Here is a 24,309-nt window from a genome sequence, read left to right on the forward strand (position 1 = left end):
TAATAGTAATTCATGAAAATAGACCAGAATTATTTAGAATTAATTAATAATAGCGTAACTAATTGATAATCAATTGACAGTTAAGTAATAATCAATTAAGAATTACTTAACAATTAATTGATAATTAACAATCAATTAACAATTAATGATCAGAGAGCTTTGGCTATTGGGCGGTATAAAAATGTAATAAATAAATAAAATACAATAAAATAAATAAGAATTAATTAACAATCAATTGGCAATTAATAACCAATTAAGAATTAATTAATAATTTTAAGAATTAATTAAATCAATAAACAATTAATCATCAATCTACAATTAATTAGTAATCTTTTAATTAATTAACCATCAGTTGATGATTAATTAATAACTAATTAATAATTAATTGATATTAACTAAGAGTTAATAGATAATAACGAAATCTGCAGCTGCGATGTGCCAACTTAGAATTCCTCCTCCGGAATTCCCTTCTTCTCTAAGACTATCCCTGCCGCTAATTTGATGTTCCTAAGATGTTGGACTCAGTGAACCTTTGATGTCATCCAGTTGGGGCTCTTCTTTTGACCTCAAGATTGTCGTCACTCCCTGCAACAGCAAACTCAGGAGCTTGAGTGCCAACAGGATAGGAGACCAAGGAGGAGAAATTCAAGCACACGGGACAGGGACTCCCCTTGGAGCAGAGAAGAGACCGAAGGAAACCCCAGGTCTGAATGGTCTCCGAACAGACATAGCCGGCAAGTGAAACACAATATTAACACGGCAAAAATAAACGCACTACGAGATGCTGAGCGGACGCCTCTTAGAAATTGAGTTTAAGGGAGACTCAAGCCAAGAGGGAGATGTTGTCTAAGCGAGAAAGAGAGGCCCGAATGCCGTGGCGGATAAAGATGCACAAAAAGCCAGGAGTGTGATAAAGCGTTGCGGCCTCCCGCAAGAACGCGCTGTGCCTTCCAATTTAGATTGTAATAACAAGGTTGTGATGAAGGGAGCATATTAAAAACACATTTAATATATCTACGGCTTGGCACAAAGAAAGGAACAGGGTGGGTGGTGATGGAATAAGGGTGTGTGTGTGCGAAACAAAGCAATAACCCTGAAAACCAATTTTGTTGGGACCGCCAGCAAGCTAACAGTGAGCTAAACGAGACGCACCGAGTCAAGAGGGCGAGGATCTGCTTTAACAAAGGAGCACAGAATTTTACAAGTATTTCCCCCTCCCGCCCTGTGGTTGGCCCAATTAGGAAACGTGTTTATTTCTGTGGCACCATCAGTGCACATAGCATTTTACAAAGCGCAAGAGGAGAAGGTCTCTGCTCCAAGGAGTTTACAATCAAAAACAAGGGGAACAAACGAAAGGGGGCAGAAGGGAACCAAACAGAGAAGAAAAGCGGGGAATAGTAGTATCTATTATCTCCCACCAGCATTTGGGTTTACGGTAAAGCCAAGGGGATTTGGTCCCCCAAACTTTTGAGGCTGCCCCGTTGCCTAGTGGGTTTTAGAAGTCTTGCCCCTCTTTTCTCCCCCTAATTTAAGAACAGCTTCTCCCAGGGGGGTCTCTTATTACGTCTCCTCCGGCGCAGCGGCAAGGAGTACCCCGTGAGCTTTTGGCAGCATCCATGAGGGCTAGTAACTTGATTTAAAAAAAAAAACGAGAAAAAGAAGAGTTCTCGGGATATTGATTCTGCACCTAAGACCACACTTCCGCACGGTGAAAAGGCAGGATGGATAGCGAAGGTATGGTAGGATGCTCAGAAATGTCAATGTACCACTTTGCTAATCACTGTGTGCGGGCGGCGGCGCACGCTGCGATTAACAATGCCGTGAGGAATTGTGCCCACGCACTCCCTTCCGCAGGCCTCTGCCTCTGCCTCCCTCCGAAAGCTGGACAGCAGCAGGATAAACGAGGCAAGTGGGGAAATTCAACTCACACCCGTTAGATTTGTTACGCAGCTACAGAGCTTCGCAGTTGAGTTCTTCAGGCCAATTTCTCTCTTGGGTCCTCCGCTCATGCGATCCAGGGCAGAGGAGATCTTTTAACTAGCCGCGGACCTGCATCCCTCAACCCGCATAAGTGAATCTAGCCATTGCACCATTAACTCTGCCGTCTGCTGGAGGGAAAGGAAGCAAGTGGCATTTTGCCCGGCCCCGGCCTCAAGTGAGATTTAAAACTCCAGCGTAACGCTGTCGGGGTGTCCCGCCCATGGGTTTCCCAGGTGTTTGAAAGATCCTCCAGCCGGTTCTGTCCTCCACAGCAAGCAACTGGGAGCAGGGCCAGCCCTATGAAGAGATAGAGCATGCCTCTCTCAGCTGGGAGAAAGGTTCTGTGCCTCTCTCAGCCCAGAGAAAGGTTCTGTGCTTCTCTCAGCCCAGAGAAAGGTTCCTCACTCAACATGGAAAAAGGTTCATCGCTCAGCATGGAGAAAGGTTCTGTGCTTCTCCCAGCCCAGAGAAAAGTTCCTCACTCAGCCCGGAGAAAGGTTCTTTGCTCAGCCCAGAGAAAGGTTCCTCGCTCAGCCCAGAGAAAGGTTCCTCGCTCAACATAGAGAAAGGTTCCTAGCTCAGCCCAGAGAAAGGTTCCTCACTCAGTCCAAAGAAAGGTTCCTCGCTCAGCATAGAGAAAGGTTCCTCGCTCAGCATAGAGAAAGGTTCCTCGCTCAGCATAGAGAAAGGTTCCTCGCTCAGCATAGAGAAAGGTTCCTCCCTCAGCATGGAGAAAGGTTCCTCGCTCAGCCGGGAGAAAAGTTCCTCCCTCAGCATGGATAAAAGTTCCTCTCTCAGCACAGATAAAAGTTCCTCACTCAGCCCAGAGAAAGGTTCCTCGCTCAGCCCAGAGAAAGGTTCCTCGCTCAGCATGGAGAAAGGTTCCTCCCTCAGCCGGGAGAAAAGTTCCTCCCTCAGCATGGATAAAAGTTCCTCTCTCAGCACAGATAAAAGTTCCATGCTTCTCGCAGCATTGAGAAAAGTTCCTCTCTCAGCCGGGAGAAAGGTTCCATGCCTCTCCAAGCCGGCAGAAAGGGTCTTGGCCAGTTGCTGGGGAGCACAGCCATTCACACCCTGCATCCTAGCTGTAATCTCCAAGCTGAAACCGGAAGGTGATCATGGGGGTCCCCATCTCTATTCCCCTCCCCTCGCCAACTGGTGCAGCCCTTCCTCCTAGAGGCTCAGTGGGCCAGAGTTCTGCATCCCCTAAACCAGCTTCCTAAAGTGTTGTTTGGTTGACCACAGTGGGAAGCAAGCTGATGGACCCAAATGAGCCTTTTGGTCTGATCCAGCAGGGCTCCTCTTCTGTTTTTCAACTCCAGCAGTCAGCAGAGAAACGCCGCCTGCCCTTCACCTTACAAATAATAATAAAAAAAATGATTGCTTCGGAGATCAGAACGCAGCGGCAAATTGCTCGCTTCGCCCGAGAGAAAGGACCGTAAAAAGGCACAAAAGATGCCTGTGGAGCACGAGGCGCGAAACAAGCGGCGGCTCAAATGGCCCTGCCCCAGACAAAAAAAAAAAAGAAAGGAAAAGGTGCGGGAAGCGGTCAAAGGCTTTTGCAATTCCGAAAATTGGTGGGGAGGCAAAACAGACGGCCGATAAAAAGAAGCGGAGGAATACGAAGAGTGGGCGGGGAAGCCACGCGACCTTTAGGCTCGTTCAAGGCCGCCACGTGCCAAGTGTGGGAAGCGGAGGGGGGAACCCAGACGGAAGGGTTTCGTGGCAGGACCGCGGGGAGGAATGGGAGTGCCCGGTCTTGACAAAAGGGCCGTCAAGCAACGCACAGGCCAAAGGCTGCACGGAAGCGGAGGAGCTCAAATTGTGAGCTAGGACAACGCAAAGCAGAAGATTGTCTTGAGGCCGGAGTTGTCCGGCAATGGGAAGGTGTCCTGGGCGAATAAGCAGGCCTTTCAGGAGCCAGGCCTTTCAGGACCAGGGAGAGCTCCCACGGGAGAGAGGCGTCATTCCGATGCACACCAGAGGTCAACTAAGCCCTTATTAACCTTGCGTTGTGCTTCTAATCCTGGTTAGACAGGAACCTGGTTAGCATCGGAAGCCATTATCACAGAAAGCTGTTTTCTTCTAGAGAAGATTCTTTCTTCACCTAGCCCAGAACTGGCTACTCTGACAGCGGTGTTCAGATTAAAACAGATAAAGGTCCCCACAGCTAGGAGGATGCGGGGGGCATTATTTTACTAAAAATTGGAAATGGGGAGTCAGGGGGTGTGCTTGTGAGTTGCATTAAACCCCCTCTCCCATGTAGCGTTTTCTCTGTTTACTCATGCGCAGTCTGTTTCGGGGTCCCCAACCGTCTCGGACCGGTGGTCACATTGGGGAATTTGAGAAACCGTTGTGGGTGCCGCTACAAAATGGCTCCCACGGAGGGTGTGGTTAGGATTGGGTCAAAAGCGAGCTAAAGTGTGTGTATGGGGTGGGGGGAGAGAAATAGCGAGATTAGGGGCTGGGAGGAAAAGCAGGGGCTAAGAATCATTTCGTCTCGATGATCGAAGTCCCTGTCAAAAAGCACATAAAAGCCAAAACGACACTGAAGGCAGGCAGGAAAAATAAATAAGAGCAATTCTTGCTCCCTCCGGAGACCCACCTCTCTCTGTTCACTGCAAATCTTACAGAACCAGACCGGACGTTTCTGGGCGCCCAAGGTTTCTATGCCGCATTTGGTGCAAACTTTCTGGGGAAACGAGGAGACACAAAGGAGGAGCAGGGAGAGAGTTAAAAAAAAGGCCAAGAAAAGGTGGGGAAAGCGTCTGTCTCACCAGGCCCCAAAACAGATGGACACCAAGGGACAGACGGGAACGTGGAATCCCATGAGTTAACAAAGGATATCATACACCCGAGCTGACCCAAATATTGACGAAAAGGCCTCTGGTGCTCTCCTCTCATACCTGCACCACTTCCAATGCAGCGTGAGCCTGGGTGTAGGGTGACCCTACGGAAAGGAGGACCGGGCTCCTGTACCTTTAACCGTTGTACTGAAAAGGGGATTTCAGCAGGTGTCGTTTGCTTGCATGCATGCAGCACCTGGTGAAACCCCCTCTTCATCACAGCAGTTAAAGCTGCCCCCTCTTGTATCTGGTCATGCTATGCAGGGCTCCTGCAGCTTTCACTGTTGTGATGAAGAGGGGGTTTCACCAGGTGCTGCATGCATGCAAATGACACTGACTGAAATCCCCTCTTCATCATAACCGTGAAAGCTGCAGGAGCCCTGCCCTCTTTTGCCTCCGGGGACGCAAGGCAGGGCTCCTGCAGCTTCTCACGGTTGTGATGAAGAGGGGATTTCAGCAGGTGCTGCATGCATACAGATGACGCCTGCTGAAATTCCCTTGTCTATTCAACTGGTAAAGATACAGGAGCCCCGTCCTCCTTTTCATACGGTCACTCTACCTGGGTGCTGCCATTTTAAAAATCCCACAATGCCCCCCAAGTAGCATCGCTGCTGAGCACTGCCGCCGCCCGCAGGGGCCCAGCCTGGTGGCTGCATGGGACAGAGCAGGTAGGTGCGTTTGCTTTGGGGAAAACCAGAGCTAATCCACGGCGCTCAAGACAGGCAAAATGAAGAAATCTTTCAAAAGGGAGAGGGAGAGAGAGCTGTCGGTGAAAAACAGCCCGTGCTCAATAATAAAAAAAAGGGGGGGAATCCTCCTAATGAGAGAAGTGTGCTATTCCTGCACGGCCGCGGTAGTGGCTGGGAGGGGAAATTAAGCCCCCTGATTGAACCGCAACAGCCGCAGATGGTGCTAACAGCCATCGATCAGCCATTAAGGCCAGCCCGCCAGGAGGAGCCACGGCCAAGAAACTTGGCAACGGAAGGTCACACGGCTTCTTGCGGCCGGCGTTTGAATACAGCGGCTTTTCAGTCACCCTATTTATTTACAGGCCCCGTTTGCAGGAAGTGGGGAGGCTTTGCTTGCAACTTCCTGCGGGGTTTTCTATCTGGGCCTGCTCCCGGGTCCGATGGAGGCCCTCAGGGGAAGTGGCTCGCAGACCCATCGGCCTGGCATGGATTAGAGGGTCAGGGGGCCAAGGCAGCGGTAGGCCCTGCAAGGGTAGTCAGCTAACCGCGGCCCACATAGAATCATAGAATAGTAGAGTTGGAAGGGGCCTATAAGGCCATCGAGTCCAACCCCCTGCTCGATACAGGAATCCACCTTAAAGCATCCTTGACAGAGAGTTGTCCAGCTGCATCTTGAAGGCCTCTCATGTGGGAGAGACCATGACCTCCCTAGGTCATTGGTTCCATTGTCGTGCTGCTCTAACAGCCAGGACATTTTTCCTGATGTTTGGTCGTACCGCTCTAGCAGTCAGGATGTTTTTCCTGACATTTTGTCGTACTACTCTAACAGCCGGGACGCTTTTCCTGATGTTTTGTTGTACTGTTCTAACAGTCAGGACGTTTTTCCTGGTGTTTTGTCGTACCGCTCTAGCAGTCAGGATGTTTTTTTCCGGAATCTGGCTTCCTGTCACTTGAGCCCATTATTCCGGGTCCTGCTCTCTGGGATGATCGAGAAGAGATCCTGGGCCTCCATTGCCCTGTGCCAAATCTTGGCCTGGTTCCCAGAAATACAGATGCACATTCTCCGCTCCGAAATTCTTGAACGGGGAGCGGCATATAAATATTGCAAATACATAAATGGGAGCATGGTTTCGCCCCATTTCGGAAACACAGGGGGAAACCGTTTGGGAATCCCGTCCGGTTTTTCTCCGCAGCTATTCTTTTAAATGCCGCCCTCCCTGGGGGGAAAAAATGCATAGCATGCCAGGGAAGACTGTTAGAAATAAAACTATCCACTTCCATAGAAATTGGGGCTTCCCCGTTGGACTGGGGAGAAATGGGCAGGTAGCACGGAACGTTTCACCAACTTGTCCGGCCACCTCTGCGGCCTTTCCTTCCTTTTTGGATCGCGGAATTTTATTTGATTTGGAAATAAGGTTAACAAAATAAAGGCAACAAATCGAAATCACTTAAGAAACAAAGGGATTTCATTAGAAAACTTAGCTCTAACTGATGTTTTTTTATGGAAGTTTTACCATTAAACGGCCTACAGCATCCGAAAGGAGAGTGAACAGGCGAGAGGCATTTTGTGTGTGGAAAAGATATAGGAAACTGTACTTATAAACCACCTTTCCATGCAAATGGGACAAATTAAATAAGAACATCAGAAGAGCCCTGCTGGATGAGACCGAGGGTCCATCTAGTCCAGCAGTCTGTCTACAAAGTCCCACAAGCAGGACCCGGTGTAACAGCACCCTCCCACCCATGTTCCCCAGCAACTGGTACACACAGGCTTACTGCTTTGGATACTGCTTCCTCCCATCCCACAGGAACTGAAATGTACGGCTTTCAGAATAGTATTCCATCACCCAATGACATGCAACAGCCCTCGTACCCCACCTTGTGGCCGCTTGTGCCATCGTCAAACTCATTTCATTTTTAAAGAACTCCAGAAAACAATAAATAAATCCCTCTATTGCTCTCGCTATAGAAAAACGCAGCGTCACCGAGGAAACAAAACATTTCGCTTGGATTCAGGGTGTGTTGGGGGGAAACACAGCAGGAAAAACTTCCTGACTGTTAGAGCAGTACAACAATGGAATCAGTTACCTAGGGAGGTGGTGGGCTCTCCCATACTGGAGGCCTTCAAGAGGCAGCTGGACAACCACCTGTCAGGGATGCTTTAGGGTGGATTCCTGCCTTGAGCAGGGGGTTGGACTTGATGGCCTTAGAGGCCCCTTCCAACTCTACTCTTCTATAATTCTATGATTCTAAGAGGAAGGAGAGTTCGCAGGGTCAATAAATTACACATACTTTAAACGTTGGCTGTCCTTTTTAATCCGCCCGGGTTCGCTCAAAATTCTAGCTTTTACATTTCAAAAGACAAAGATAAAAAAGGACCCATAAGGACTACTGACAAATTTATGAATCACTGTTATTTTTGTCTTCACAGGATGCAGAGGAGAGAAAGACGCATGATCCGTGCATCTTTCAGTTTCGCTGTTTCCGGTTTCGTTCCGTCGTGCCTGTTTTCCCAGCCTTCACAATGGCTCCGTTTCCGGGCTGCCTTTACCGGACGCCACTTTTTCAGGGCGGACGGCAGTGCAAACAAGCCAGGGATAAGCCACGGTTCCAGCTTCAGACATCGCGGGACAAGCCATGGTTTAAACAAGACTGTGGAATGGCCTGCTGGAGGAGATTCGTCAACTTAACAGTCTTTTAGCATTTAAGAAAGCTATAAAGACCGATCTCTTCTGGCAGGCCTATCCAGTGGAATTTTAGGATGCTTTTAGGATGTTTTTTTAGGATGTTTTAACAATGTATACTATGTTTTTCATCAGTATTTCATACTTACTGTTGTTCACCACCTTGATCAAAATGGAGAGGTGGGTAAGAAATAAAATTATTATTATTATTATTATTATTATTATTATTATTATTATTATTATTATGCCAGACTTCGTAAGCCAATGACAAATGACGGCTTCCTTTGGTGTTTTGCAGCTGGTCAGCAAACCGCGGGTTGTTTTTGAGTTCAGACATGACAAGCCAAGTTTCGACAAACTGCAGCACACAGTAGTGGCATAGTGTTGGACTGGGAGTCGGGAGACCCGGGTTCTAGTCCCCACTCGACCACGGAAGCTCACTGGGTGACTTCAGGCCAGTCACAGACTCTCAGCCCAACCTACCTCACAGGGTTGTTGTTGCGAGGATAAAACAGAGAAGAGGAGGATTTATGTACGTCGCCTTGGGCACTTTAGAGGAAAGGATTGATATAAACACAACAGATTGCTAACTGCAAGACGCCCACTTGCTCCCTTTCTCATCCTTCCTCCTTGCCACCTCTGTTGACTATTTCTGACAAGAAGGTAAATTAAATTCAGAGCGGCGGCAACTCAGGTCCGCAAACGAGCCAGCCGGATTCGTCCTCCCGCCTTTGAATATCACAAATATCATTTTTCGAAACGTGCTTTCACTCTTTCCTGCCTTCCTTTCTTCTTTTTGTAATTCCTTCCTCGCGGAAACCCATCTTGCAACCGGATTAAAAGAAGAAGTAGGGATGGGGGGTGGGTGGGGGGTTAGAAACACCGTGCTGAGCTGTCAATTTGGGATCAGCCTCCTGGGTAATTTAAAAGCACTAAAACGCTTTCGCTGTGCCGTCGAGCGTGAAGGAGACTCGCCGTTCGTGAACTAAATGGACTTCCTGATGGGAAGGCAACGGAGCAGGGCAGGCGAGGAAAATATGTTCTTAAATATATAATATCAAATATATATTATAACCATGCGAAGACAAGTGCGCGGCTGCAAGCTATTTAGGCAGGGCTTGAGGTGCACGCCGTGCAATTTCTCCGCTATTATTTGGTGCACTGTTATTCCAAACGGGGGGTCACCCACTTCGTTTGCTCTACGTTTCGGCCCAGCGAGAGTCTGTTTTAGACCCATTTAGATCTCTTCTCAATCCTCCCAGAGTGCAGGACACGGAATAACGGGCTGAAGTTACAGGAAGCCAGATTCCGGCTGGACATCAGGAAAAACTTCCTGACTGTTAGAGCAGTACGACAATGGAATCAGTTACCGAGGGAGGTCGTGGGCTCTCCCACACTAGAGGCCTTCAAGAGGCAGCTGGACAAGCATCTGTCAGGGTTGCTGTAGGGTGGATTCCTGCATTGAGCAGTGGGTTAGACTCGATGGCCTTATAGGCCCCTTCCAACTCTACTATTCTATGATTCTATACAGATGGCTGAGAGAGGGTAAAGGTACCCAGACGGTGCAGTAAGTCCAGGGAAAAAGTGAGGCCTTGATGATCTAATCTCAAACTATCTTCTATGGAAGGGGTGGGTCAGCACCATGTCCCACGGCCTCCTACTCCCCCCAAAAGTTACATTTTACTTATTTATTTATTTTATGGTGAAAACGGCACCTAGAGCACCTAAAAGGATCAAATTTAGCTAGAAAGCCAGCAAGATTTGACCTTCCAGGAGCTTTGTAGCTGTTACGGAGGCCTAGAAAAACAAATTTTAGCTTGCATACATATGACCTTCTGTAGTGCTCCAGACGCTATTTCTTGTTTAAAAAATGCTGCTTTAAAAAATAATTGGGGTGGGGTGGGGGGTGAGTGCAGCCCACATGGGGTCCCAGGGAGGTAAAAAATGGCCTCCGGACTCTCTGAAATTGACCACCCTTGTTCTACGGGGAGGGACCGTAGCTCAATGGTTGGGAAAGGCCCTGTAGTAGAAATTCTCTGGCTCAAGACTGGAACCTCCCATTAAAAAGGGGGGATTGGGTGGTAGGTAGCTTTCTCTGCTGAAGATTTTTAACAGCTGCCGCTTGTCAGAGGAGATACTATCAGGGTAGTTGCCAAAGAATCTTGACATAAGGCAGCATCGGATGTTTTTATCACTCGCTGCCGTTCAAAACACCCCTTTAATCACAGTGTAAAAGCAGCGAATGGCCGCGGTTCACAAAAGAGAGCGCCCATTTCGGCACATCTTGGGGCTCGGGTGCGCCCAATGGGAGGCGTCTGCCGTCCCCATGAGCCTCGGCGTGATGACCCGTTACAGAAAGAGCAAATCTCGGTTTCCTGCAATCCGCAGTTGAAAGAGGAGGGGAAAACAAGAAGCCAACCCAAAACCAGTGTGCTGTAGTGTCGGGAGATCCGGGTTCTAGTTCCCCCCCCACACCTCGGCCATGGAAACCCACTGGGTGACTTTGGGCCAGTCACAGACTCTCAGCCCGACCTACCTCACAGGGTTGTTGTGGTAAGGATAAAACGGAGAGGAGGGGGATTACGTACGACGCCTAGGGTTTTTGCAGGAAAAAAGGTGGGACAGAAATGCAATAAATAAATAAATCAAAACGAGAATGTTCTAGATCTCAGGACCAAGGAGATGCGGATTTTAGAAGGAGGAGGGGCATGTTGAGGAAAACCTCGATCCCTTATTTATTTATTACATTTCTGTAAAGCTCAATAGCCGGAGCTCTCCGGGCGGCTCACGAAAATCGTGCAAAAACCGGGACGGAGTCCCAAGAGTGTCACGCCTCTCTCTGCCCAGGGATTTGGTGCTTGTTTTTAAAATGGGCGGGGTGCAGGCAGATGACATCATGGAGGGGGTGGGGCTTGACGGCATCCGGCCTGCCGACTCACTTCCAGGGGGGTTAAAATGGACCCCGGATGAAAAATGGTTGCTCTCTCTCCCCGGGGGTGGAGAGATGCTAAATTCACGTGGCTCGCGTGATGTACGTGGGCTGCAGGATTCGGCCTTCCCCGGAGCAGGATTTGGGCTTGACAGTGGTTGAGTTTGGGGGGCTGTTCCAAAAGTGTGGAAAAGAAGACACACTCTTGGGTCCCCTGTTCAGAAAACGAGGAACGAGGAAAGCCGGCATGGGGCAGCAGGGTTGTGGGGCGGCTGCCGGAGCCGCGTCGGGCGGCGGCCTCACCTTTTGGCAGTCTTGGCAGAAGACCGCCGTGCTCCTGAGCAGGCCCAGGGCCTCCCCGCACAGCAGGCATTGAGACAGGCCGTTTCCCATCACGTTCTTCCGCATGTTCTCCAGGCGCTCCACCAGGCGCCTGCAAAATAAGCGTCTCCGTTAGAGCGGAGCCCAAGGAGAGGATGCGGCTGCAACCCGTCGATCAGAGGGGTTGAATTCCGCCCTGGGTTTCCCCCCCCCCCAATGGCCTTGCCCCTTCTCTGGCCACACCCCCTTCCCTTCAACCACCAACCATTGGGCAATTCCCTGGTTCCGGTTCTCAAAGGTTGGACTCTCTCTCTGGGGCTCAGTTCCCAGCCCTGAGAGCTTTCAGTCACAACAGTCCGGTATTTCGCCCTACCCTCTTTTCTCCTCGCCCCGAACACCGCTGGGCAGTGGCCCCTGAGAAGTTCTCCAAAATCTAATCCAGGCCCCGTCGGCCAGAAAGAGGTTCAAACACCCCTGCTATAGATATCACAGCTAGTTCCACATCTCTGGTGGCGGCGAGTCCCACAGCTGTAAGGCCTGATCCAAGTTCCATAGACAAGCTCCAGGGTCTCCACTCCTTCCTCTCCCTAAATCCTGCCCTCTGGCCTGGAGAGAGGAATCCCCACATTATCGCTGAACAAAGGTAACAAGGGGAATCCCGATGAGGTAGGGGCGAGCAGTGCAAAGGAAAATCCCTTCGTTATCTCCAATCAGGAATCGGAGATAACAAAGGGATTCCTCCGGTTGAGTCCCTTCCCATGATGCTTGTGCCCTGACTGGGTTAGTCCATACCATGCCCAGGCTGTTCTGTAATATGCAGCCCACCTCTCTCTACACACCCACCCTGCTCAAGATGATGGCATTTCTTAGCCCGTCTCAATCTTGCACAATATTGGGGGGGCCACCACCACTGGGGCTTTCTCTGTGGTGGCCCCCCAGTTGTGGAACGATATCTCCAATGAGGAACTTGCAGACAACGTTGCAATATTCCCAACCGAACTGGCGTTTTAGTTTGATGCGGCTGGGTTCTTTTTACGTGACCACCGGACAGAGAGAGAACTCAAACGACGGTCATAAGAAATGGTCAGAAATACGGGACTTCGCCAGCGACCGTACCCTATTCTCTGCTGCTCCACAACGTCCAGTTTCTCCGCCCGATGGATGACCTCCAAAATGACCTCCATCTCCTTCGAGTTCAGCACCTGCGTCTTCCGCTGTTTGTCAGTTTGGAACGTGTGAACCGACCACCCTGTCTGGAGCCTGGAAGGAAAGGGGTAGAGAAAAGAAGAAAAACAGCTCTGAACCTGGCCGGTGTCAGGGGTCGGCATGACAGGGTGTTTGCCTGGGTGCACAACCCGGGAGGGGCTCAATGATTGGAGCTCCCAGGAGTTGCTACTCCTCTTCCCCGTAGCAACCTGCTTGCTTGCCCGCCTCTTGATGGAGGTGGTGAGAAGTAGGAGCAGCAGATTCCATGGCCTGCTTGCCGTATTCATCTGCTGCCGCAAATCCAACCAAGGGTCCCGTGGCACCTTGAAGTCTAACAAATTCAGCTTTCGTGGACACTGCCCTGCTTCACCAGACGCATCCACAGAAGCTTCTAACAGGATTGATTAAAACCAGTTCTTTGCCACTTAAAATCAAACAATGGCTCGGTTCAGACAACACGTTTCTCAACGTTGGAGCCTCGTGTGGCGCAAAGTGGTAAAGCAGCAGTTTCTGCAGCTGAAACTCTCCCCACGGCCTGAGTTCGATCCCAGCGGAAGCTGGTTCTCAGGCAGCCGGCTCAGGTCAACTCAGCCTTTCATCCTCCCGAGGTCGGTAAAATGAGGACCCAGCTAGCTGGGAGAAAGGTAATAACGGCCAGGGAAGGCAACGGCAAACCACCCCACTATAAGGTCTGCCAAGAAAACGTCAGCGAAAGCTGGCGTCCCTCCAAGAGTCAGTAATGACTCAGTGCTTGCACGAGAGGTTCCTTTCCTTTAATCATGCAAAAGCTTCCGTTCAAAAGAGGGAGAGCGCCTTTTTGGAAACCTGAAGGGATGGAACGTCCCCCATTAAATGCAACCCCAAAATGGCTTCTCAAATAAACCAACTCAAACCCCTATCAGCGCTGACACCTGGCCACGCACGCCACTGCTACTTATTATTTACGTGCCTAATACTTCATTAGTCGTACAGATATTCACTTAAAACATTTACGCATTGCCTTTTCTGTATTCACGTCAAAAGCGGTTCACAAACACTACAGTAAGAGAAAGATTAGCCGGGCCTAGTAAAAAGCACTGGGATCCTTTTGAACTGCTCCACGGAGTCCTTCCTTTCAACTGCTCTTCGGAGTCTGGTTTCTGACCTCTTCCCGGATCATGGAATCCGGATACAATCCAGATCTGGGGTTGGATTCAAAGTCACACTTAGGGCATAATCTTCTGCAAGTTAAGACAGAAAAAGGTCCTACAATTCCCAGTATCCCCCACCCAGCTCGCTAAGGCATGCTGGGAGCTGTAGGACTGTTGTGTGCATCTGAACATGCACAGGATTTCACCCTTAGAGTAAATCCACTGAAACCAATGGATTTAAATTAGTCGTGATTAACGTAAATCCCACTAGTTTCAATGGGTCTATTCAGAGGACAGCTAAACCTGGGTCCTGGATGGACTCTTGCCCGGCTGTTGGAATTTGAGAGGGATCTTTGTGGAGTAACTGGACGGGTGAAATACTGCCTGAACCATCAAGTGACGACGGAAATGAACAGCCAGTTGTACGGACATCCCACACATAAGGAAATCTGGACGGAGGCGGAAAAAGAAGAGGGTTTTTTATTTTATTTTAAAGAAATAAATAGATATCCAAGCAATTCAATTTCTAATTTAGAGTTTTACGACCTTCCAGAAGGCGAGGGGGGGCCTAGAGGGGGTCGGTTTAACCAGCCCACACACCGGAGCTGTCGGCTCATGTCCAAATCTCACTCCAGTTCGGCCATCGCTGCAGCTGCCCACGTAATTTAATTTCCACCCGGGGAAGAGATGAAACAATATCAACACGGATGTTCCAGCCCCGTTGCAAAAGGCGCAGGAAACCCGCTGGGAAAGAAGCAATAACCTTACAAAGAAGGCGAGCTTCTGTCCTGCCACTCCTCACGCCCTGTCCGGCCTTTAAATCTGGAGTCTTAAATGCTCACGCCTCCCCCAGGCAGGTGCCCTAAAGGCGTGCCGGACGACAACTCCCAGCGTCCCTCAGCCAGCTTTAGGCTGCCGAAACTGGGGAAATTAGGAGCAGGCGTGGAAAGACGGCGGACCCAGATCCAGTATTGAAAATGAACTCCAAGGCCAATGGTGGATTTGGATGTACCCAGTTCTTCTACTCTAAAGGAGCAATCCTATGCATGTTTAGACAGAAAAGGGTCCTACAATCCTATGCATGTTCAGACAGAAAAAGGTCCTACAATCCTATGCATGTTCAGACAGAAAAAGGTCCTACAATCCTATGCATGTTTAGACAGAAAAAGGTCCTACAATCCTATGCATGTTTAGACAGAAAAAGGTCCTACAATCCTATGCATGTTTAGACAGAAAAAGGTCTTACAGTCCTATGCATGTTTAGACAGAAAAAGGTCCTACAATCCTATGCATGTTTAGACAGAAAAAGGTCCTACGGTTCTATGCATGATTAGACAGAAGAAGTCTTACACTCCTATGCATAATTAGACACAAAAAAACCCTACAATCCTGTGCATGTTTAAATAGAAAAGCATCCTAAAATCCTATGCATGTTTAGACAGGAAAAACTCCTACAACTCCCAGCATGCCCCACTCAGCCATGCTGGCTGCAGTATGCTGGGAGTTGCAGGACGTTCTTCTGTCTAAACTTGCATGGGATTGTGTCCTAAGTGTGCACCCCAACCCTCCCCTGAGCCGCAGTTTGGGTCACAGTTGCAGCAAAAGGCAGAGTAGATCCCGCAAATCTGGCGCCTGTCCCCCCACCCACCCTCCACTACTCTAAACATACATTCAGAGTGGCCGTGCGTCTTCCTTAACAAAGGACCGTTCCCTATTTGAAAGCATTACAAAATATGCAGACACGAGCACGTGCAATTCTCTGGCATTCTCCTCTTTTGGGGTGATTCACAAGTGGCCACCCTGAACCCGTTTACCGCCCTGGCAAAAACCCGTTTCCGTCTCTCCCCCAGGAACATCTCAGCGCCCCTTTACCTCTGGGTTTCAGTCAGAACCAGCAGAACTCTAAAGACCTATTTTGTGGGGGGCACTTTAGATAAACTTCTTTAGAGTTCTAGCTGGTTCTGATTGAAACCCAGAGCGGATTCACCGCTCCAACATACTCAGAGACACCAGCTTCCACTGCCTGATTCCTCCCCCCCCCTCGCCACTCCATCTTTCATTTCTAATCATCTCGCCCTCGATGCCGCCGTTTGGGGCGATTTGATATCTGCTTATCTAGTAAATAAACGACAATTTGCAAGTAACATACGGGGAGTGTTTACCAAGGTGAGGGGATGGCGGGCCAAACACCCTCCTTTGCAGCCAGAACATCCCAGAAGCTGGCAATAAAAATGCAAGGTCTGCCACGCTGAAGATGATTTCCTTGCAAACAAATCATTTCTGCGCACCCGCGTCGACAGGAGACAAACATTTGCAGATGTCGTTTCAGGCTGGGTCCCTGCACAACTGAGCACTCCCGAAAATCCCCCACAACGCCTTGGAGCAGTGGAGCCAGAAAACTAAAGGAGCGATTCAAGGTCCTCTCCCCAAAATAGCCTCGGAGTTTTGGCTGGTTCTGACGGAAACCCGGAACGGATTCACAGACCCGACGAAATCGGAGCCTTCAGGCCTCCACTGTTTTGGAGCGACGCTACTTATTTTCCCCTCTACCCTCCACGTGCGTTTTTCCTTGCGTGCCGTGTCTTTTTCGATTGTAAACCTACAGGCAGGAACTTTCTTTTCTGCTAACTAATTGTCAAGTGCGCTAAGAGCCTTTTTATTTTGGGGCCGAGCAGCAGGAGAAAAACACTTTCAATAAATAATAAATTATCCCCACGGGGTAAAAAGGGAAACCATCGAAAGATACTTACTTGGCCCGAAGGGCTAGCTGCCGGTCATTCGGACACACCCACTGGTCATTCCCGTTGCCAAAAATGGTGTCCGCCATGGCGACGTACCGCACAGGCAGCAGACAATATCAAACTGCAGGAAAAAGATTTTTTTATAAAAAAAAATTCTTACAAATAAGTATATAACACACTCCTGAAATAGACACACTCCACAACTGTTCTTCGAGCATCACGACATCTCTACATTAAGGAAAAAACCTACACCTTATCAGGCTTTTTTTTCTCGGGTCTTTCCACATTCACTACGGGCTCCTTTAGACGGCGACCAACAGCAACCATGTCATTTATAATTGAAACTTCCCCTCTGGTCAATGTTACATAAAGTTCAATGAAACAGCGCCATCTAGTAGCAGAATTAATCCCACAGTTATTTTAAACACTGCACTATCTCTGATTTTTTTAACAGCGAGATTACAGAGAGAAAGCACAGGAGATGCCCTGGAGGTTGACAGCGTCGTGTAAAGGCCCTGAAAACTTCTGTGTGGGGGCCAATCATGAGTGTGCAATAAATCACTCATGTAGAATATGCTCGATCTCTGACTCTTTTTTTAACCTCTACCCTTCACTGCTGTGCACCCCTTCTCAGACACACATGGAATTAGTTTTGTGCGAAAAGAAAAGAGTATCCCTGTCCACCACCCTGCAACAACTTTGCTGTGGATTTCTTAAGCAGCTGAAAAAATGAGAGAGCTGGTGTGGTGTGGTGATTACAGTGTTGGACCAGAACTCGAAAGTCCAGGCTTTTAGTCCCCACTCAGCCATGAAAGCTCACTGGATGACTTTGAGCCAGTCCCTGTCTTTCTCAGCAGGACCTACCTCACAGGGTTGTTGTTATGAGGATAAAAAGGAGAGGAGGACCACGTAAGCTAGCTTGGGTTCTTTGCATGAGGAAAAAAAAGGAAGGATATAAATGAAGTAAGAAAAGACGGAAAGAAGAAAAATAAAGAAATGACCCATTCTTCATTGAGACGAGTGACAAAAGAACTACACAAAAGAGACCCACAAAAACATCATAATCACAAAAACAACAACCCTGTGAGGGAGGGCAGGCTGAGAGAGGCAAAGGCTGACTTTCCCCAAGAGAAGGCAGCAAACTTCAGAGTTAAGAAAGTATTTGTCCCTGAGGTTTCCCACATCCAAGCCTATTACCCCAAACTACCTGTCCTCCAAATTGAGCAAACCGCGATTTAATGAGCTGCCGTCATCCACATCCAAGCCTGCTAACCCCTTTTATTTTTGGTGGAAGCGAATTACAACAGCTAAACAGAGCCTCTCCATTCAGGGGTAGCCTACCCCCAAATTCCAGATAGCAGACACACACAAAAAAGACTATATAGCTTTCACGTCTTCCTTGAGGGCTTCCAAAAGTCACTCGACCGGCCCATTTGAGAAGCAGGGCTCTGGATTACCATGGATTTTCGGCCGGATCCAGTCAGGTTCCGGTGATGATAAATTCAGCGGCTCTACCTGGAAACGTGGCAACGAGACCGGCGAACAGGTGCCGCGAAGAGCACGCCGCGGCCGTGAACATAAGCTCCCCTATTAAATATTTAGAGGCCGTACATCCAATATTTGGTTTTTGTCAAGGCTGACATTTGCCAGGAAAACACAGAGAGAGATTTGCAGAAGGCAGCCTGCTCTTTTTAAAAAAAGAAAAGAAAAAGAGAGAGAGAGAGAGAGAGAGAAAGCGAAAAGTATCAATTAGCCTACACATGTTGAGAAGCAAATTTCCCTGCCCTCCGAACCACAGGGGAAAAGGTTTGGGCTCTGTTCCCGTAAACACCGCTTCCTCGGGGCCTGCCCTCCCTGTCTGTTTCCGACAGCAAGGTTCCCACGAGAGCAGGCGCGGTAGAACAACCGGCGTGGCCTTGGCCACTTCTCAGAAAGGAGGGGGAACACACAGAGACACGTACAAGCGTATCTTCCCGCCTAAGGTGTTCCCAGTGCGAGGAGAGGCTGCACAGTAAAAAAAAAAAAAAACCACCTCGATTCCCCACTCATTCCAGCCCCGAATCGCAAACAGAGAGCTTCGGCTATTGGGCGGTATAAAAATGTAATAAATAAATAAATAAATAAACACACCCCTGTCCTAAAGCGAGAGCTAGGAATCCTGTAGCAATTGCTTTTTTAAAAAAAAACCAAAACGAGTCTTCCACTGAAAAGGTGGTATGCATATAAATGAGAGCCAGTGTGGCGTAGTGGCTAAAGTGTCGGACTGGGAGTCGGGAGATCCGGGTTCTAGTCCCCACTCAGGCATGGAAGCCCACTGAGTGACTTTGGGCCAGTCACAGATTCTCAGCCCAACCCACCTCACAGGGTTGTTGTTGAGAGGATAAAATGGAGAGGAAGATTATATACGCCGCCCTGGGTTCCTTGGAGAAAAAAAGGCGGGACAGAAATGCAATAAATAAATAAATGGGGAGGACAGTAAATTGTGGGATGGAGGGTTTGGGGGCTTTCCCCCCCCAATGGAAGAAAATGCGTTTCTCCCAAGTTTCTCTGTTTTTCCCCCCTTCCAGGCCTATACATTTCTACCAGAACAGCATGTCACGAAGAGGCCGATGAAACCCGCCTTTCATATGTGAATATTGGGATGAGGGGGACCCTCGGGAGTGATTCATAATTTAAATTAATTTCTCACAGCACGGTGCCGTCGCAGCTTGGGACCCATCGCTTCATTCGATTAAGCCTGGGGGCCCTCGTTTTGTCACATCCGAAGCGTTCCGTTTGACAGAGGACGATTCCATTAACGGGAAAGAAGAAGAAGGCTATTACGACTTGCTTCCCTGTGGACGGCAGGTGGTCAAACTCTGCGTCTTCTTTTTTAAAAAAAAAAATCTGAAAGCTCCGTCGCGTTTCCTTCGGAGTCCTCCAAAAGGTAATTTATTCTATCGAGGCTCCAGCGAGACGTCTTAACAGATTCGTGCTCTGGACTAGATGGAGCAGGTTCCAGGCTCAGGTAGACTCCGGGCCTGGTTTTATTCCGGCCCGCAGCAGCCGCTGTGCCGATACCTTTGGCTACCCGATAAAGAAGAAACCTTGGCAACCCGGACAAACAGCACCCACGGTTGCTATGACTAGGTAGCAACAACCCCTGGGAAGAAAAGATAAGGGACAGGTGGAAAGATCTATCCTGCATCCTCGGAAACAGAATGGAGACAGAAGGTGGCCGGATCAGAGGTCTTTGCTGGTGAACCTGCCGGTGAACCCATCGGCAAAGTTTCTAAATTGGAGGTGCAAGACATCACGCCGCTGGAAGAAACGAAGCAGGAATAATCCAGCACCCAAGTAGGCCATGCACAAGGCGGCCGGAGGGGAGGGAGCGAGATTTCGCACAGGGTTTGGCACTGAATTTAAAACGGGGGTGCGTGTTGCAGCGCTGTAAATGCTGCGTGTCGCAGCGTTGCGAACAAATCGAACACAGGCCTTCACCTAAGGAGCAAATGTCAGCGCGCTGGTCCAACGAGATGGACTCCCTGCCCCCTTTCCGGACAGCAGAGCCACATCCCCGCCCTATCAAAGCGGGAAGGGGTCAATCGTATCTGAGCATGCACAGAGAGTCTAACCCTCGTCATTAATTGCAAATTGCAAGCGGGCAGTTCATAATAAAACGACACAAGAGCGAGGCCCTGAAATTGGTCTGGTCGCCAACTTATTTATAAAAAGGGGAGCAGAACCTCTCCTGTATGCCAATAGCCACGCCCCTTCCATTGGCTCCACCCCCTTTGCCCAGCTCCGCCCCCTTTCCAACAACCACTGATCATTGGGTGGTCTTCCAGCTTCTGTGCATTTTTTCCACCATTCTAAAAGGTTGAAATGCCCCTCTTAAGGGTAAGTTACTCGCAGAAAGCGCTTCAAGCGACAATATGGTGGTATTTTAGGCCCCACCCACCCACAGAACACTTCTTCTGAGACCTTCTTTGAAATGCAATTCAGCCGTCAGGCTGAAAGAGGTTATGAAGAACTGGTTCTACTTTAACAGCCGTTTACCGCATTCTCTGCTTGTCTGTTTGTAACACATCACCCTTTGAAACGCCGACATATAGGAAGGAAATGCTGTACATGTTCAGGGTGCCATTCTACAGTTCAAGTTTGGATGGCAGCTTGAACCACCACCCCCTCCACCAGTTTCCAAGAGAAGGGGAGGATAAATATATTGCCATGCCGTGGGGTCTCGGAAGCTAAACATTAGACTTCACTTGTCGATCCCATTTTTACGCTGGCCCAATGGGACAGTGCCATCTGTAATCTCTTTTGGAAAGATAGCAACCTTTTGAGTCGTACAGAACACTTCGTCGATTTGGAAGAGTCGTTTCATACTAACTAAAACACGCGCTCTAATCTAGCCGCACAGCCAATGCAATCAAAAAGGTCTCTCTTAAACCACAGGAACTTATCTGGGAATGTGGTGGTGGTGGTGGGGAAACTGAAGGGGGGAAGTATTTTTTGCAAGAAGCTATTTTTTAAGGGCCTTTTTTATTAAGACAATTCCCTTTAATAGCAAACTCAGGTGGGGTAAGCCGACAGAAATGCTTGGGAGATCCACGAGGCGTGCAGAGGTAGGGGAAAAAATCTATCATACAAAGAGGGCAAGAAAACTGGGATGGAGACACCATGCCGCATGAGCTCTGTTCTCCTTATAGAATCATAGAATAGAATCCTAGAATTGTAGAGTTGGAAGGGGCCTGTAAGGCCATCAAGTCCAACCCCCAGCTCAATGCAGAAATACACCTTAAAGCATCCCAGGAAGATGGCTGCCCAGTTGCATCTTGAATGCCTCTAGTTATATAGCAGGGAGCCCTCCAGACGTTTCAGACTACAATGCCCATCATCCCTGTGCATTGCCCAAGCTGGCTGGGGCAGATGGAAGTTGCAGTCCGACATATCTAGAGGGCTCCGTGTTGTTTATTGCTGGGTTATAGCTTCCCGGAGGAAAGCATGGCTGTTTTGCAGGAACTCTGAAGAGGAGCATTCTGGGTAGGAGGCAAGGGGACACGCTGCAACTTTGTGTTGCAGGTCCTACAAAGGGAGGAACTTTATTTAGGTGAGCAGATAGGCAAACTAGAATGAAGGAGATCCTGTTTAAATGCTCATTAAATCCTGACACACGCTAGACATTACGGCCACATACCCGCATCCTAGACTAACCTACTTTACAGGGTTGTTGTGAGGAGAAAAGGCCGGTAAGTGTGTGTCTGTATACCACCTTCAGCTCCTCAGAAGAAGGGAAGAATAAAAACATAAGTAAAATAATTCATTGCCATTTTTTTAAAAAAGTCTGCATTTTATAACACCAGCCGTTTAATTTTTGGCTTTTAATCAGCCCAATTTATCAAGGCTCTCGTCTCCTAAATGTAATACTTTTTAAAATACTTGACGGCTGTTGGACTGCTCCATGGACACACGTTTTTACGTTTCCACTCATCCACCTCTCAGCACCCCACCCCATCTGACACCTGTCTGTTTCTCCCCTTTTCATCTGTACTTGTTTTTTTTTTTTTAATGCAGCCGTCTTACTTTCCCAGAATGCCCTAGGGACGGAACACCACCCTGGGCCTTTGTGGGAAAATTAAAATGGCGGCACCAAAGACCCTAGAATCAATCACTGCGCCCGCTTCCAGGACTCGTTGGCATTGTGGACGGACCCTCTGCTGAGCCCCACACTAAAAGCCTGCCCATGCTTTAAGATCTTCAGGGGAAGCCCTTCTCTCAGTCCCACCACAGGCATGCCCGGTGGGAACGTGGGACAGGGCCTTCTCGGTGACTGCTCCGGTGCTCTGGAACTCTCTTCCCAGGGAAGCTAGGCTGGCTCTCTCCTTGATGGGCTTCCGGAGGCAGGCAAAGACTGTTTTGTTCCGGCAGGACTTTGGCGAATAATTTTAAATGTTGCAATGTTATAATATTGGAACATATCTAATATATTTTTAACTTTGTATATTTCTATTTATAGGTTTTAAATGTATATGTTTAAAATTTTGTAATGCCGCCTTCAGAACCAGCATTGGACAAAAGGCAAGATAATAATAATAGTAATAATAATAATAATAATAATAATAATAATAATAATAGTTTCTGAGTTGTCAAGAAAGTCCAGCCTCCCAATTAAGAGGAAAGAAATAGTCCTTCCTCCACTTTCAGAAATTTGTGGAATGCCACCGAATTCAGGGCCCAGCGGATGGGGTGGGGGAATGCACACCCACCCTATTCCACTCCAAAACTCAAGATTGACTATTATTAATAACAATAATATTTATATACCACTCAATTATCTAACGCAGATTGCAGAGTGGCGAACCTCGGTATAAAGAGTAAAAGGGGAAAAAAAGATTTTAAAAAAGCAAATTAAAATTGTTCAATGTAAAAAACAAAGGAGGCAGTAAAAACAATGCCCGGTCAGTTAAGGAAGTCTTCTCGAATCAAGAGTTGTTTTTAGAAGGTGCCAGAAGCAACCTAGTATTGGCGCCTGCCTGACCAACCCCTACCCAAAAGAGAACACACACACACACACAAAATCACCGTGCCATTATTTGGATTGCAAAACCCACTCCCGGATTCCAAAAGACACCTGCACCGCCCGCCCCACCGTCTCCTGCCAACCGCCGGCATGTGCCAACGAAGTTAGGAGTCGCGGGTTCGATTCGCAAGGAACCGAAGAAGTTTAGCACGTGCATTTTAATAACGATTTTTAAAAGGCTTCCAGATTTGGGAGCGTCCTGAGCTCATTCTTTTTTAAAATAATATTTTTTTAAAAAAAAAAAAACCTGCCGGAGTTGATCATAAAGCAAGCAAACCAACCCAGGGAAAGGCAAAGTTCAGAAGAACATTTTAAAAACGGCTTGCGCTACTGTGCAATTGCACAATGCCGTGTTCAGACTCACTGTCGGGAGGGGGGAGGCGCTCAGCACCAGGACACCGCCGGGGTGATTTCAGCAAGACGGCACGGAGGAGGAGGAGGAGAGCGGCTGTGCAAAAGCGATCCAGAGAAAGTCATAGGTGCACTCTACACAACAGACATTACTCAGACGTTAAATAAATAACGTGCCAGGAAGCAACAGACCGTACAGCTGGGCTGGAGCGAAACCGCGGGCTGGAATGCGGAGGCGGACTGCAGCTGGTCTCCAAGAGACGGAGTGACACGCACGGAGGGAAAGAGACGGATTATTAATTATTATTATTATTATATCACCGTCAATGTATATGGCGCTGTACATAGCAAAAGAATAAAACAGCAACACCCTGCCACATAGGCTCACGTTCTAATAAAATCGTAATAAAACAATAAGAAAGGGAAGACGAAATAGGCACAGGGGACAATAAAACTAACAGTGTGAAAGTAAGGTCAAAGTCAAGTTCTAAAAGATGTAGGAAAAAGAAAAGTTATTCAGCCCACGCTGAAGAGATGTCAGGGCCCCCCACCGGCCAGGATGTGTAAGGACGTCACCGGGATCGGAGGCTGGCAAGAAAACAGAAACAGGGAACTAAGAGCCGGAGGCATTCGCCAGATGGTCCCGGGAGCAGTTTCTTCCTGCTTCCTTTTAAGAGGAAGTTGGATCCAAAGACAACAAATACACTCGCCGGGCAGGATGAGGCCTCCGTTTTGGCGATGGGGGATCAAAGCTGACTGATGCAACTCCGCTGCACCGCCACATGGAATTTAGACCCTGGAATTAATCATGATTGTGTAAGATGCCTCTTCAGACGGCTGCACATCAAAAGAACCTAAGAAGAGCCCTGA

The 24,309-nt window shown here is 48.5% G+C and overlaps 1 protein-coding gene across 1 annotated transcript in view; it reads right to left on the bottom strand.

Moving 5' to 3' along the window:
* Positions 1–23,562, bottom strand: part of RPH3AL (rabphilin 3A like (without C2 domains)) — a 36,181-nt gene extending 12,619 nt beyond the window's left edge. The window contains exons 1-5 of the mRNA XM_063146489.1: positions 23,453–23,562; positions 16,536–16,647; positions 12,566–12,709; positions 11,432–11,561; positions 4,586–4,672 (exon numbers count right to left, since the gene is read on the bottom strand). Of these exons, the coding sequence (XP_063002559.1) occupies positions 4,586–4,672; positions 11,432–11,561; positions 12,566–12,709; positions 16,536–16,612 (438 nt within the window). The 5' untranslated portion in view covers positions 16,613–16,647; positions 23,453–23,562. The remainder of the gene's footprint in view (positions 1–4,585; positions 4,673–11,431; positions 11,562–12,565; positions 12,710–16,535; positions 16,648–23,452) is intronic.
* Between the last annotated feature and the right edge of the window lie 747 nt (positions 23,563–24,309).

The sequence above is a fragment of the Elgaria multicarinata genome, chromosome 22, assembly GCF_023053635.1.
Source record: "Elgaria multicarinata webbii isolate HBS135686 ecotype San Diego chromosome 22, rElgMul1.1.pri, whole genome shotgun sequence".
Classification (NCBI taxonomy): Eukaryota; Metazoa; Chordata; class Lepidosauria; order Squamata; family Anguidae; genus Elgaria; species Elgaria multicarinata.